At 36.7% G+C, this 16,646-nt stretch overlaps 2 protein-coding genes across 7 annotated transcripts in view; one reads left to right on the top strand and one right to left on the bottom strand.

Annotated features, from left to right (window-relative positions):
* The window catches only part of cherp (calcium homeostasis endoplasmic reticulum protein), a 23,618-nt gene extending 15,556 nt beyond the window's left edge, over positions 1 to 8,062 (top strand). For 2 of the 6 annotated variants that reach the window (XM_079592731.1, XM_079592734.1), the window contains exons 13-19: positions 1,361 to 1,494; positions 1,578 to 1,664; positions 2,711 to 2,860; positions 2,956 to 3,087; positions 4,666 to 4,760; positions 4,833 to 5,018; positions 7,628 to 7,876. In XM_079592731.1, coding sequence (XP_079448857.1) covers positions 1,361 to 1,494; positions 1,578 to 1,664; positions 2,711 to 2,860; positions 2,956 to 3,087; positions 4,666 to 4,760; positions 4,833 to 5,018; positions 7,628 to 7,665 — 822 coding nt within the window. In that variant the 3' untranslated portion in view covers positions 7,666 to 7,876. Of the gene's footprint in view, positions 1 to 1,360; positions 1,495 to 1,577; positions 1,665 to 2,710; positions 2,861 to 2,955; positions 3,088 to 4,665; positions 4,761 to 4,832; positions 5,019 to 7,627 lie in introns of all 6 variants that reach the window. The other 4 variants (XM_079592733.1, XM_079592735.1, XM_079592730.1 and 1 more) reach the window with 3 other exon arrangements.
* cUnh19orf44 (chromosome Un C19orf44 homolog) lies at positions 7,952 to 14,941 on the bottom strand. Its single transcript, XM_079592736.1, has 8 exons — positions 14,806 to 14,941; positions 13,869 to 14,432; positions 12,791 to 13,001; positions 12,621 to 12,688; positions 11,384 to 11,804; positions 9,619 to 9,708; positions 9,291 to 9,457; positions 7,952 to 8,144 (listed from the first exon to the last, which is right to left on the bottom strand). Exons 1-8 carry the CDS (start codon positions 14,911 to 14,913, stop codon positions 8,055 to 8,057), a joined length of 1,719 nt encoding a protein of 572 aa, XP_079448862.1. The 5' UTR covers positions 14,914 to 14,941; the 3' UTR covers positions 7,952 to 8,054.
* Positions 14,942 to 16,646: the final 1,705 nt, after the last annotated feature.

Consider the following 16,646-nt stretch of genomic DNA (forward strand, 5'->3'; position numbering starts at 1 on the left):
TTAGATTTTTTGACTGTAAAATTCTAAAACAACGTGCTATCTTCATGTGCAAGGTGTCATATTTTTCAGAAAAAGATTAGCTTTCAACAAATTACAGTTATTGACCATTATTGTGTGTGGTGAGTTTGAAAATAGAATTTAAATAGACAAAAATTTAAAAAACGAGAATACATTTTCCGATTTTTATTTAGAAAAAAAACAGAAAAATCACGAACGAAAGAAACTAACACTTTAAAGTTGAAAAATGAAGTATAATACAACTATACAAGTCTTTTTTGTGACATTGGGTTGCACAGTTTTCATTTAGGACACTTTTTTTCATACACGCACACATACAAATGCATACACCACATGTAAAGATACGTGAAAAAGTAACGGCCTCCCGCCTCCCAAGTTTCATTGAAAATCATCCCAATCACCTCTTCTGCTGTCTACTTCTTTCACCATGTATTTGTTCGTGTCTTTTATTATTTTATGCAATCCAGAACTCTCTAACCCGCCGCGCTTCGTATCTCTCTGTTCAAATCCTTTCTTCCCGCTCTGCCAGAAAGCCCGCTGTCATTTGCTGACGGAAAGCATAAAATTACCGTAATAAGCCGTATATTGCCGAAAAGCGCATGTTGTCTACTGTCAGGGGCAATTTGAATGGTTTTGATAGTGCAAACGGTTGAAGAGTTACGGTACAATGAATACAGCTTGCTGATCTGTGTCGGCGACGACACATCCGGTTCTAAAGGGTTAACACGATTCTTTCTCTTTATTTATTTTTTTATCAACATTTTATTATAGGTTTCAGCTGTGAAACATAGGCCTATATCACAGATTCAATTAACTATTTACAAAACAGATCATTAGGAAGTCACGGTTTTAGTTTTTTTTCTAACAATATCTCTTCGGTTATTGACCAACTTTAAATACACAGGTAAAATTAGAATATGGGGCAAAAGTTCATTTATTTCAGTAATTCAACTTAAAAGGTGAAACTAATATATTATATAGACTCATTACATGCAAAGTGAGATATTTCAAGCCTTTATTTGATATAATTTTGATGATTATGGCTTACAGCTTATGAAAACCCCAAATTCAAAATTAGAATATTGTGAAAAGGTTTTCATAAGCTGTAAGCCATAATCATCAAAATTATAACAAATAAAGGCTTGAAATATCTCAATTTGCATGTAATGAGTCTATATAATATATTAGTTTCTCCTTTTAAGTTGAATTACTGAAATGAAAATTTTTAATATAGTGCAAAAGTTAATTTGAGTTTCACCAGTAGTTCTGTCTTTGTCCCCATTGAGTTTAGCAGTGGTGCCCTCAAGCAAGGTAATGTATGATTCTTTCTCTTTAATAATAGCTTGAAGATCACGATTATAAGCCTCTGGACCCCAAAGACATCCGCCTGCCGCCTCCGATGCCCCCGAGTGACCGTCTGCTGGCCGCAGTGGAGGCGTTTTACAGCCCGCCGTCCCACGACAGGCCCAGGAACAGGTGACGCAAACACAAGCGCTGTGTATTGGTTGTCTTAATTTGTTACTTCAATTATATTGACATGAAAATGATTATTTTTCCAGTGAGGGTTGGGAACAGAATGGTCTGTACGAGTTCTTCCGGGCCAAAATGAGAGCTAGACGGAAAAAGGATCAAGACAAACGCAACAGGTGGGAAATAAATCAAATGTTTCGATGTATTATCATTAATAATGTATTAATAACTCAATTATTATTATGCGCATATACCAGTGTTATCGCTGACAAAAACTAAAACTGTTAAAAAAAATGTGTTCATTGAAATAAAACTGAAATATGAATATTTGATGGAAAAAACTTTTAACTAAAGAAAAATTTGAGAGAACCGAAATAAAATAAGTTTGAGGTGAAGTACTAAAATTACTAAGACAAAAACTGAGATAAATTAAACCTAAATATAAATAAAAAAAAACATAAAAAACTAATCACAGATAAGATGTACATAAGATCACAACAACGTTACTAAAATTAAAATGAGTGCTGGAAATATAAAAATAGAAATGTATTTATATCACTGTAATAGTATACTAAAAAATAAAATAAATATAAAATAAAAAATGTGTAAAAAAATGTTAACTGAAATTTTAAAGTAAAAAATACTTAAAAATGTGAATAAATACTATAAAACTGTACTAAAATGACTCAAACTAAACCTGAAATAAACATGACTAAATATAAATGTAAAAATTTTTTTAAAGCACACAATCTTTTTTGTCAAACTAAAATTAAAATGCTGAAAATATGCATAAAAAAACCTGAGTAAAATGTTAATAGTATACAAGAATGACTAAAACTGAAATACATAAAACATAAATATTGAAAATCCTTATAAAAATGACAAAACACAACTAATAAATATTAGTAAAACTAATATTTAAATTAAAACTGAAAATATATAAATAAAACCTAAATCAGAATATGTATACTATAGTTACTAAAAAAAAAATATATATATATATAATAAAACCTGATAAAAATCAGAAAACAACAATATTAGTAAAACTAATACTAAATTGAAATGAAAACTAAAAATAAAATGCATAAAAATATAAATAAATACTGTAATAGTATGTAACTAATTCTACAATAACACTGTAATTGAGATGTGACCTAAACAAAAGTGGTTCCCATTGTTTCCTCACTGGTTTCCTTTCATGTGATTTGTTGTTTTGTGGCAGCACCCGAGGGAGTCCCTCGTCCCGCAGTCGGTCACACAGCCGAGGGCGATCCACCTCGCGCTCCAGCTCCAGGTCTTCCAAATCCTCTCGCTCCAGATCCCGCTCCAGATCCCGCTCCCGTTCTCGCTCCTACTCCAGATCTCGCTCCGGGTATTGTGAAAACATCTGCCTTTACATATAAACACGTTTTTTTTTACAGTTACAGAAAGTTGTTGAAACTGTTTTTACCACGTTCTCCTGTATAGGAGCAGGAGTCGCTCCAGATCCAGGTCCCGAAGTCGCTCCCGATCCAGATCTCGCTCCAAGTCACGATCCCCAGACAAGCGTCTGAAAAGCGCCTCGAGCCAGCCCGAGAAATCCCGCAGTCCGACACCACCGTAAGTGGATCCACTTTTGTTACCCAAATACAGTTCGCATTTGAGTTGGTTATTGAATTTGAATTTACATTTGAATTGTATAAAAAAAATGTCAGTTTTAATTTCAAAAAGCCTAATTGCAAATTAAAATCTTGGACTTAAAATATTAAGAAAAATAACAGAGCAGATTACATGCCAACTAGTGTTTCCTAAACATATCTATTCCCATCCAGATTGTAAAATATATGATTGTTTGTCATAATGCTGCTTCACATTTATTTTGAACATCTAAAGTCAAATATCGTAACTATAGCTAAATTTTCTTATTGTGCTGCATGGTGAAAAAATATTAATTGGTGGTGATTGAATGATTATCGCTATCATTCCATCTATTATAAAAAAAGAAAATGTATTTAAATTAAAATAAATGCATAAATTGATACAAACAAAGACTATTGAATTACACGAGACGTGTCACTCGTATTGTTTTGAATGGGGAAAAGCGCACCGCTCAATATAGCGGAATAAGTCCCGCCTTCTCAATAAGAGCCAATCACAGATTGGTAAAGTCATCGCATCACTGAAGCTGCTGTTAGAAGCTCTGGTTGCTATAGAAACAGTCAGACTCGCGCTTCCACAGCGCATTAGCTTGATCCAGCCTGAAAAATGTCATTTTCTGTCATGATTCGAGCGTTTAGAAACAAAACTTATGAGAAAATTGTTGTCAGATTTCATTGGTGATTTCAAATATGAGATTTAATCGTAAGCTTGTCGAACAGTTTTGGAGAATATGATGTTTCCCCATTCAAAGAGATAGAAGCTGCATTTGCTTTTCAAAGATGGCCGCCGATTGAAATTACTTGTCTTAAAGGGACTTTGATACAAATTTCACATCTTTCATGAAATGAATCCAGTTTTAATTAGGGGTGTCACGATTCTCCAAATCCTCGATTCTATTAAATTTTTGATTCTAAGGGTCACGGTTTGATTCGATTTTCGATTTTTACATTTAGTTATTTTTAAAGCACAGGTTGCTATGCCATTTTTAGACCAGACTTGCATAATATCTGACCTTTGTTCGCAATGTACCACACTACATTGTCAAATTTAAAATCTTTATTAAGAACATAATGTAACAATAACTTATATCTTCAGTCAATTGGAAACTTAAGCAAAATAACCTGCGATCTAGTTTCTCTTTTGTAACTGGTGTCTTCTTCACAGAGGATGACATTCAAGTTCACAACAAAACAAACGAACAGTTGTTGGTTTAACAGATAAATCTATGCGTCGCGCAGCGCCACGTCTTTAAAATTCGAACACATTATTCTCGTAGTGTACACGCGGCGCCCGGCAGCAACGACTCGACACAGCAAGAAAACGTCCTTGCGCGGCGCAAGCCATTGAAATGAATGTGGCGCCGCGCATTCCACGTCCTTTTTTTCCGCTTGACAAGCCGACCGAACATGACATGGGGGCGTGGCAGCATCAACGATTACATTTTTTAATTCGAAGTTCGAGATTGTGACTTAATTTTGACACCCTTAGTTTAAATATAGATTTAGCATGCCGTTGACATGAAACCTTGTCTCTCCGCAGCTCCACATCTGGGTTGGGTTCAGCGCCCGCCGCGATCCCCGTCGACCTCAGGCTGGGCGAAGAAAACAAGGGCCATCAGATGCTCATGAAGATGGGTAAGTGATCCAGAAGACTGCGTATGAGCCGATGCTGATGCGGCGCTGAATGTTGTCCCGCTCGTCCTGCAGGCTGGAGCGGATCAGGAGGTCTTGGTGTTAAAGAACAGGGCATTCAAGATCCCATTAAAGGAGGAGACATCCGGGACAAGTGGGACCAGTATAAAGGAGTGGGAGTCGCGCTGGACGACCCGTACGTGAACTACAGGAGAAACAAAAGCTACAATTTTGTCGCAAGGATGAAAGCAAGAGAAAAAGGTATTTGTGTTTTTAGGGTGGAGATCGAGGGTTTAGAAGGGGTCCTGCTATGATGTTTTCCATCTTCATCTCTCTTTAGTGTGTAATGTTGCTGTGTGAGTTCTTATCTATATCAGTGTCAGTGTTTCTGAACTCCTGAAACGCCTCCATTGTAGTCTTGAGTTTCTTCCGGGAACGAACACGTCACAATGTTACTCATTTAAATAATTCATACGCAGAATAAAGGGGCGGGGCCTGGTTGAGTTAGTTAGTAGTGTGTTAAAGGAACACTTCACCCATTTGCATTAGACTTTGTATCTTTAGAAACCCAGTCACATTTTCGAATGGTCATGGTTTATTCCCTTATTTTCCCCTGAGATGGGAGAAATAAGGTTTTAAGTGTTCCACTTCCTGCTTTTTATGACGCAAAAATCGTCAATTTGCGTCATAAAAAGCAGGAAGTCAAATTTCTTTGAATAAGGGTAAGACTACAAACACTAGCTCATCATTTATCCAGTAGAAGGCGCTGTTCCGCATGTTTTCAACCCGCCCATAGAGGGATCTCACTTACAGAATGTACATATAGTGTCAGCCATTCTTTATTTGGAAGCTAAAGCTAACAGTTTCTTATTCTGTGGAGAAAGCTGAGTAGTAGCGGTGACCATCCTCTTTTTCCCGGACATGTCCGGCCGTCGAGATCGTCCAAAATGTCCAGGATTCGGCTTTTGCTTTCTGCAGTCGCATTCATAGTTTACATGCACACCTTTTGTTTCAATCTAACTGAATTCATTCCGATTGGTGAATCTGAATGTAGTGTTTACATGAACGCTAAACAAGTGATCGTTTGATGTGCGTTTTAACATTGCTAGGAAAATTCCCTCTCCTCCGTGAGAGATACGAGACCGGTGCGTCTCACAGGCGCCGGCGCCACTCATCAGTAATCACGCCACCGGGCTCGCATCGTTCTCCGCGGCCGTCAGTCTCGTTCCTGCTCGTCACAGTAAACATGAGGAATGGCGACTGAAGAACGCAAAAGCCGAATCCTGGACATTTTGGGCGACATCAAAATACTGGGCAGACTCACGGAGACTCACTAGTAGCATAGCCTTGTTGTTTACTGCGATCTCTTACCGGTAGGCGTGGCCTACTAGGGCAGCGAAGCAAGTGCATTCTGGGAGTTGTTGTCTTTCATCCCCATAAGCCAAAAATACATTTTCTGGCTTTTCTCAGTCTAGAAGGCTCCAAATTCAAAAATAATTTCACATTTCTTCTACATAAATGACCCATTTTAAATACACATTCATCTTTCCAGAGGTGAAGTGTTCCTTTAAACTGGCGGTTATGGTAAGGGGCGGGACATATCCCAAACACACTCGAAGCGCTCGACCAATCGCAACACACTGCTCCAGCCGACCAATCAGAGCACAGTGTGCTTTTCAGAAGGAGGGGCTTCATAGAGACAGGAACTATAGACCCCTTTTCAGTTAGTAAACATGGTGACGTTTTTTGTGGGCGGAGCTTAGTTGGTTGCAGAACAATCCCTCTGGCCGCTTCACTAACACTAGTTTGCCAGTTTTGTTGGCTTGTTTTTTAACAATGACTGGAGAAAATAAGATTTTATCTTAATGTGCAAGCTCACTCACTGTCCAGGACCGCGATTGTTATTTGCAAAAGTTAATTTTAACGGACGGAACCAGATTGGCCGACCCGCACACGCTCAGCCAATGGATGGACGATCTGACAGGATTAACGTTAACGCTAAGTTACCTCCGGTTGAGAAGCTGACTTCTACACCGACCCGATAGAGGAACCGAGCGTAAAGAGAAACTGAGGGCATATACATCTTCAGATGCCCATTATGTGCTGAATGGCCACGTACAAGACTTGTGGTACGATCCGCAGATCTGCCGAGCCAGCGCCAAGGCCAGAAGACTACAATGTAAAGAGTGACATTACGGTGCTATTTTAATTGTTAATATTTTCTAGAAATAAAAATTTCAAATAGTGCATATTCATTTTTTTTAACTATGTATTTGATTAGCCTTTCTTACCAGGTTCTCCAAGTCGTCAATCAATCGAAACAACAATCATAGATGATTCACAAATAATCACAATAATTTAGAAAACATTATGCGATACAATGTCAAATTGGAGCCTGTACTCCGTCGATTCTAGATCCCAACAACACAAGATGACATTTAATAATAATAATAATAGTAATTTAAGCTCCTTATTATGTAGTCGAGTCTGTGCTGGTTTGTATTGGCCGCCTCCAGTTTTGCAACCAGCTAGCGCCGTGACGTCGCGCAAAAGGGGTCTATACAGAGCGTTACTGACAGACTGGGAAGAGAGGAGCCGCAACAATGGAGAATATGAGGAAAATAATCAACATTCAAGCAGGAAAACCTGTTCTTGTAAAAACGGCTAAATCAAGACTTTGGAAAAGGTCATAATAGGTCCCCTATTACAACAGCAAGTGCCTGTTTGAAAAGTCAAGCACTACTATTATTGATGCTAATACTTGGGGTTAGGGGTTTGATCACACCATTAACCTTAAATATTAAACCTTGCACACTTATATATTTTATATTTATGACCAAATATGAATGTGTTTGTCTTTCTGTCCTCAGTAAGCAGAGACCCACAGGAGCCCTCCAGCACAGAGTGATCACCGTCACACGTGGTCTGTTTTTTTTACTGTAGATGTCAAAACTATTTTTCACATTTGTTTGGATGTTTTATCTCACCTTCGGTTCATTTTTGTAGTGAAATGTATCAAAGCTTCATGTTGTAACTCATGGAAATGTCAGCATCACCGCAACCCTTTCGTTTGATTAATCTGAGACTGTGTACAAGCAAAATAAAGACATTTTAAAAAAGGCACAGTGTTTATGTAAGCATTATGTATGAATTCTTATGTCTTGATAAATGTGGAGCACGATGAACAGGTAGTAAAAAAAAGCTGTTTTATTTAGGCACATGGTATTGCATTAACAATGATTGAAAAGTTTTGGCTGTTTATGATATACGATGCATCAAATACATTGATCTGTTTATTTACATGTAATGATAGTCCTGCATTTCCTGTAGAACTTCTTCTAGAGCGTCTTCAATACTTAGTTTGGGCGGCCTGTGAGCGCGGATGAACTACAGGGAAAATAAATACATTCCTGTTAGCAAACATGAAAGATATTACAATAGAAAAAAATTAGGAATATATATATATATACACATACTGGAAATATTAGAATATGGTGCAAAAGTTCATTTATTTCAGTAATTCAACTTAAAAGGTGAAACTAATATATTATATAGACTCATTACATGCAAAGTGAGATATTTCAAGTCTTTATTGGTTATCATTTTGATGATAATGGCTTACAGATTATGAAAACCCCAAATTCAAAATTATAATATTGTGAAAAGGTTTTCATAATCTGTAAGCCATAATCATCATAATTATAACAAATAAAGACTTGAAATATCTCACTTTGCATGTAATGAGTCTATATAATATATTAGTTTCACCTTTTTAGGCTGAATTACTGAAATAAATGAACTTTTGCACCATATTCAAATTTTTTCAGTTTCATCTGTATTAGGAATGCACGATATATCGGCCACCATATCGGTATCGGCTGATATGTAAATTTTTTTTATGTTATCGGCCCGATAAGAAAATTTGGTTGATGTATTAAAGCCGATAAATAATGTATTATTTCCTTCAGCTGAGACGCTTCAGATGCGCACTGTTCATCATGATGGTATGGTTTTGAATTTCTTGAAATATAATTGGAATCACTTCAAAAAAGGAAAACACAGTTCAGTGTAACATGTGCGGCATAAGTCATATCGGCTACATAAAATTATATATATAAAATAACATTATTATTGTGTGTTTGGGACATGTCTTGGGTGAGTAATCTGTTTTTGTAATCAGGCTCTCAAAAATTATATAAAAATTTTGATTTATCGGCCAATATATCGGTTATCGGCTTTCAAATATAAAGAATTATCGGTATCAGCCAAAATTTTAGTATCGGTGCATCCCTTATTATATATATATATATATATATATATGTGTATATTATACTCCTAAATGTCTTCTAACAGTGTGCACCCGGCTTAAGTGATTGTCAGGGTAGATGTCAGGCATATTTAATTTGAACTTTTAATAAAGATGTATATTATCTGTGTTTTATAGGCTAAATGATACTTCAATCCATCACAGTCTTATTTTCATTCCTTGTCAAATGAAATTGAGGCTGTCATTGCAGCTACATGCGTTCTTACCTCTTTAGTATCTTGTAGTGTGGTGTATTTGTAGTCAGCTGACCCCAGGGACTCGTGCACTGATTTGTAATGGCGTCTGGTGGACTCGATGAACGATCTTGTGAGGGCCAACTGCTGTCGCAACATGTCGTTGAGTGCAATAACGGCAGGATTATATGCTGTCAAACCTGTTAGCATGGGAGATAATGAGCTATATCAACTCCTGTACAAGAAAAAGGTACACTCACTCAGTACCTGAAATGTTCTCATTCTTAATAATAACCACTTGAGATGTTCATGTTTTTTTAAGGTTCATGTTCATAAGGGTATATTCACGTCGTATACTCACTCTCTATGGCTTCAGCGCTGACTGTGTGACTGGCTATTGGAGTCGGGTCCACGTACGTCATGCCCAGTGACGGACCAACGGCAGCCATGCCTGGAAAATGGCCGACATAAACAGGTGGATCTCACAAAAACACTTTCATAATGGACATTTGGGATGAAAATGGTCACAATGCAAAAACTATTCTTTTTAGGACCTGTGCACCAATGGTGCGAGTTAATTTTCTTTTTTGAGTTTGAAATGAAATTTGGCCTAAACATGTTCTTGAAATTTCTCTCAGAACAAAAACAAAAGTGGTCCAAGGCTATAACCCTGAGGGACGCCCCAGATTGAATCTGCTCACCAGATAAAGCGATTGTGTCTCTCAAAAAAATTTTTTGACTAAACCGCTCCATTCATATGGATTCGTTTTATGATCTCTTCACGAACTTTGCAGTTGCAAAGCTGTCTATGGAGTTCTCAGATTTTCATTTTGGGGTGAACTAATTTTAAGGCGAGACACTACAATGCATTTTTTTCATGCATTTGTCAATTTTGAGATTTTTGGCTTTTCATAAAGTGTTTTTTCAGACTAGTGGAAAGAAAACATTCAAAAATACACTTTTAACTATCTTTTAGAGCACTTTATCTATTTGTGTCTGTAGGTTTTAATTACAGTATATATCGTTAAAGATCGTTTTCTCAAAATCATTTTTTTTTCTCCTACTCTGAGTCAGAAATCTCCACTTCAGTAGCACTTACACATACACCAAACTTTACATTTTATTATCTAGGGCTATATTTTGTAGGTTTTTACTGAGGGGTGTGTTCATATATAATTTTCCTGGTTTTATACAACATTTTATTACTAAAAAAAGAATTTACAGTAGACCGTATTTTCTGGAGTGATAGAGATATCCTGAACCCCCTCTATACAAATCTTTGACTCTAATATATAAAATAATTTTGAACCTAACTTTATCCAATGTTCAGATTTTTGTTAGAACTAAACTTTTATGTACATTAGTGCATATTTAAATAGATAACGCCTCATTTGCATATTTAAACACAACATTTCAGAAAACTTGTAATACATCAATTACTTGTTAATATCAATTAACTGGAGAATAATGGTGATATATATATTAGTTTTTTTTTAAATCCTATTCACCTGAGATGTCTTGCCTTAAAGCTACACTGTGTAGGAATTACTCCCTTCTAGTGGTGAAATTGTATATGACTACCAACTGAATATTACTTTCTAGCCCCTCCCATTCCGATGGCGTTTTAACTCCTACCGTGGCCATATTATTTCAAATCTGAGGTAGGTCGCGAGTAATCTCCCCCTCGCATTCGTCACGGCGCCACTGAGTGTAAAAACGCGAAAGGTGAAGCTTGAATTTCCAGGTGTGTCCCTCTTTGGCTAATGTATTTTCAAGATGGAGGCGCAACATGGCTTCCACCATTTGAGCAGCTCACCCGTATGTATTATAAATGGCAGATTTACGCTTACGAAAATACTTGATTAGTTGGAAGAAGTAATTATACATTAATGAGCACATACAATTTTGAAAGAACAAAGTGTTTTTTGCTAAAAATCAAGTTAAATTACACAGTGTAGCTTTAAGTTCGAAATATGACTTGGACGTATTATTGTTTTTTTCTTCTTCTGGGATTCGCCCACATACGTGTACTAAAAACAAGAACAAAAGTGGCCCTCAACTATAACCCTGAGGGACGCCCCAAAGAAACTGTGGCAGTGCTCAAATTACCAATTACAGAGACCTACCAGAAGACCACGTGTAGGCAAATCTGTCCATCTGTGTCTGTACCGCAACCTCCTTCACGTGACGTTCAGGACTGGGGCCGTGTGTTACAGTCGCATTGGACGAGCTAGACCTCGAGGAAGAGTCTGAGTGGCGACTGGATGACAGTGATGATTGTGATAAAGTACGGTCATCATCATTGTCGTCGACCTGTGATTTGTACGAGCTGTACTGGAGCTCGCTGGCCAATGAGGCGTCTTTAGCTCCATCTGTGAGACGTTCTGAGATCTCACTGGCACTTGATGGCGTCTCTGATGGGATCTCGCTCTCAAAATCACTTTCGTAGGCGGCCGAGGCTTCTCTCGGTGTGGGCGGTGAAGCGAGCTTTGGGATGTTGTTGGATGACTTCTTGTTCCTGTCTTCCTTTCTGGCTTTTGTTTCTTTCTGTGATTTAAAAATATATCTTTTAATTTTAAAACATAAATTGTTAAAGTGAAAATGGTGGTGAAAATCAAGCTTTAATGTTGATTAATATGCTTTAAGATAAACCATGTGCAAATTCAGCCATTGCTGCGTATTTTCTCCATAAAACTGCAGTGAATCAAAGACAGTCTCAAAAACACGGTTTGAAATCACTGGTGTTTCTGACGTCACAAACTACCTTTTAGCCAATCGAGTGATAGATCTCTGTGAGTGAGTGGAGGCGGGGCTAATTTGCATATTCATAGAACCGCTTATACTAAATGAGTTACAGTCAAGATATTTTAATATATGAATAATATTTTTCATATTGAAAAATATTTTTATGAATAAAAACTTTTAAATATATGTAGGATAAACTTATTGACTACAGGGATACTTTGATACAAAATACTTTATAAGCAGTGTATGTCATATGTTTACATTGTTTTTATGTTTTGGTTTTTATTTTATCTTTTTCTGTACAGCACTTTGGTTCCACTTCTGGTGTTGAAAGTGCTTTATAAATAAAGTTGAGTTGAGTAACCAATCAGATCAACATGTGATCGTCAACGAGTGGATCTCTGAGCTGCTGTCAGTGAGTGGAGGCGGGGCTCATTTGCATATTCATAGAACTCCGTATACTAAATGAGGCAAGGGTGTCGAGTTACATTCAAGCTATTTAGGGCATTAAGATTTTTTTAATGTCATTTTGGTGATCAAAGATGAGTTTTAAGGGATAAAAACATTGACTACAGGGGGATTTAAAAAAAAAAAATGCATGTTAAACATTCAACAAACCTTTTCTTGTGATATTTCAAAAGGTATAGGGGCAAGATCATCCAGTGTCATTACGTTGAGTTTGAAATCTAGGTAAAAAGAAATTTGTTGAGAATAAAATTTTTGGGTATACAATTCTATTAAAGAATAGTTTAGATGATTGCTAGATGTTAAATCGACAGGTGTTTTACCATCCAATACTGCACTCCTCTCGCTCAGAGTGTCATCAGAGTCTACAGGAAAGAGATCATCCAAAGACCGGATCTCACTGTGATCAGATGCAGAGGACACAGAGCGGATCCTGCGCGACTCAGGCCTGCTGGGGGAAGGAGAAACACTTCTACGGTGGAGAACTTTGTGTCTTTCAGGGGTTGGCGAAGATTCACTGCTCTTCTTGTATAACTGGAGAGAGATAAAAGTAGAAAGACAGTCAATGTTTGGAAGGACATGAGGGTGAGTCAAATTTGTGGTCAACTGGGGTCTCATTTATAAAACTGCGTACGATCATTACTAAAAGTGTACGTGCGCCCGAAAGCTAAAAATGGTGTACGCCAAAAAAATATTCAGATTTATAAAAGCGTGCGTACGCCAGAACCTGCGCAGAATTCACTTTATAAATCCCAGTCAGCCGAAGATTGTGCGCACATGTGCCTCTATACCCCCGAAATAAGCTTACAATGCATCATCCCCATCATGCCATATTTAACGGTACAAGACATTATGAAAATATGAGATACGGATGTGCTGTCACATTACATTGCTAAACATCATTTTAGTAGCCTATCCTTGCCTTGTTTTTGAATAAATAAATCAAATAGTATCAAAAAACATTTCAGTGAAAGTTTTCTCAATCTTTTACGCTGGCCAAATAGTATTTTTAATTGCTTTTATATTTTTAATGGAAAGAGATAGGCCTTATTGATCATTATTTGCACAAAAATATTATCTCAGACAATCTGATATTATCATGCTCTAAGTCTAAGCAATAGTTAAAACGTTAAAACCCAGCATGCCACAGGAAGTGTTCAAAAGCATCGCATCCACTACAAATATTAATATTTATTAGAATATATATATATTTTTAAACTTCTCGGTAATGATTTCATGTAATTTAAGCGATTAAATGTGTACATCAGATGTAAAACATAGTTTGAATCATTCTTTTATTTATTTAAACTGTTATTGTGAACATGTATTTATGATTAGGCCTGTTTAGTGCGTACGCAACGGTTATAAATGAGGCCCCCGACCCATTAACTGGGTCAATACCTTTTTAACTGGTTGAGGACTCGTCTTCCTCGCTGCATTTTGCAAGGAGCTCTCTGATAGGCTGAAAGAATCTCCTAGAAGTCTTCGCATGTCCTGTTCGTCGCTGTCTAAACTGACTCTCCTTACTTTATATTCATCTAGACCAGGCGTTCTCTCAGGAACCCTTTCCTCTGGAGGTGCGGACAGTGTTTTCTTCAGAAAGCGAGTCCCTGTCGTGCTCAGATCGCTGCTGGACTGGACGGATAAACGTGTCTCCTGTGGTTCTGAGGGCCGTGTATGGTCACCTTTCTGGTTTCTGATGCGGTTCTCGATGAGCGCTAGTCTACTCAAAGCCGTGCTTTGTGAACTACGTTGAGGTATGAACTTAAATTCATCAGTTTCTGCAGGAGGTCCACTAGGAGCGGATGGCTGTGTGTCTTCGGTGGCATTTTTAGAGGTCTTCTTCAGAAATCGACTCCCACCACCTATAATGAAACTCTTCGCATGGTCCTGGTTTTCCCTCGGTGATGCTGGGATGTCACTGAGGTCCGGTCTGGTCAGTGACATGAATTTTGCAGACTTTTCCTGAATAAACAAGAACATGAGATGTATTGTAACATTAACACACCAGAAACAATGTAAAAAAATGCAGTCAAAAACAGGCAATTTATGTTGAGGTTCAATTCCACCCTTCGGAGGATCTTCACTTTATATCTCAATAATAGTGTTTCTTTTTCAAATCTATCATTATTATGCACCATTATTGCCCTAACCTTTATTACGACAATATTAAACATCAATATATTACTGTATTATTAGCTAAACTAATATCAATATATTACTGTATTATTAGCTAAGCATCATTATTACCTACAAAATGGTAACAACACAAAACGAAGAAGTACAATAAAGTTAGTTTAATTTCTCTAGAGCAGCTGTGTGTATAATAACCACTAACCACATCTCGTTTGTCCGCTGATATCGCGGTGTTTGAGATCCTGTGCCCAGAAAGATGAGCTTTAGCCCGATCCAGAGCCGAACTCCTCAGTCCTCCACGACTCCCCATCTTCACTAGTTAGTAAACATCACCTAAAATGCTACCAGAACGCCTCGTCTGCCTCAAAACCAAGCAAACGGAGACCTCGTAGAGGCGTTATAAATCGCTCTGAAGTGTGCAGTACGCCGACAGATAGTAGTGTACTAACATGTTTACAATGGAATCTTTCCTCGATGAGAACCAGAACGCGACGCTCGAGTCCGTTCACCATGACAACGTTCTGGCGTCACCGGAAACGTCTGATAATCTTTTGGTTCCATTTCCTGTTTTTATAAACATTAGAAAAATGATTTTGCCTCGATGTAAATGCTTATTTTTAACGAACCATCTGCTATGTAATGCCAATTGAGGTTTGAAGAAATCTACTCCTAGTTTTGTCAGAGAAGGAAATTTGATCGTTCGTTGTATTTTGTTTATTTCTGTATTACGTATTTTATTCGGTTTCACTTTATATTAGGTACTACTACATAAAAGGACAATTTTTTATGTACAATGCACAATCAAATTATTAATTTAAATCTTAGTACATAGTTAAATACACTAAATATAAAGCGGGTCCTTGTATTTTATCTCCACTGTAGAGAATGTGTGTGTTTGGTGTTTATTTTAATTTTAATAAAAGAGATAAGACATTTGAAAAAAAGAGATGCATTCAAAGAAAAAACATCAACAATTAGAATTAGGGCTGTGTGATATTGAAGAAAAATGCGATATTCGATATGCGATACGATAATGCTTAAAGTGTGTATCTTTAAAATATAAAGTATCTTTAAAATATATTTAAAATGATATAACCTACGTGTTTCACATTCTTTTTATGACAAGAAAACATCCTTATAACTTCTGAAAGTGAACATCAGTGTTTTACTGTAGCATAAGAAGTGTTATCATAACATCAGTGTAAACCACAGGGGTTCAGGTTATCCTACATTAGGTTTATTTAATAAAATATACTGAATCATAAAATATAAAAATAAAACATTGCTTAGTTTTCACTGTATGAATAAATATATCCTGATACTTATTAAAGCTAAAAAACTTTGTCTTTTGTTCATGACCCCATTTATTGCAAGCTGTTGCGATATGCATATTGCGATATATACATTTGCAATATTTCGATAAATTCGATATATTGTGCAGCCCTATAGAATAATTCACAAAAACGATTTATTTTTATTAAAATAATGTATTAATGTACTTCCTGATTTTGCCTAATGCTATCATAAAATTGCTTTTTATATTAAATCTTTATGAAAAAAGTATGACATTTATAATAGGCCTACATAAAAAAATTTTTTTGAGAATTTGAATCTAAAATAAAACCATTATCAGTTCAGTTTGTAAGTGAAATTGAAACCAGCTATGGGTTTCCACTGTTTTGTTTGTGCACAAATCTGTCTAGTATGATCTGTAGGTGGATAAACAGCTTCATCTGGATGTTTTTGAGAGCTGTGTGTGTGTCAGTGTGTGTGTGTGAAGCGTTTTTATTTTATTTTCTTTTTCTATGAAGAAGCTCACAATCCTCCACTCCACACAAAACATCTTTACACTGAAATAAAGTGAATCCATCAACAGACAAATAAGAGTCAGAGGTCAAATTTGATTGACAGCTCACAGCACTAAATAAATAACACACCAGATAGATAGACAGATACTTTTATTTGATTTTTATCATTTTTCTGCTGAAGGATTCAGCAAATTAACATCAAGTGATTGTTAATGCCATTTAATATGTGACTATC

This window comes from Phoxinus phoxinus (genome assembly GCF_949152265.1).
Source record: "Phoxinus phoxinus genome assembly, chromosome: 20".
Classification (NCBI taxonomy): domain Eukaryota; kingdom Metazoa; phylum Chordata; class Actinopteri; order Cypriniformes; family Leuciscidae; genus Phoxinus; species Phoxinus phoxinus.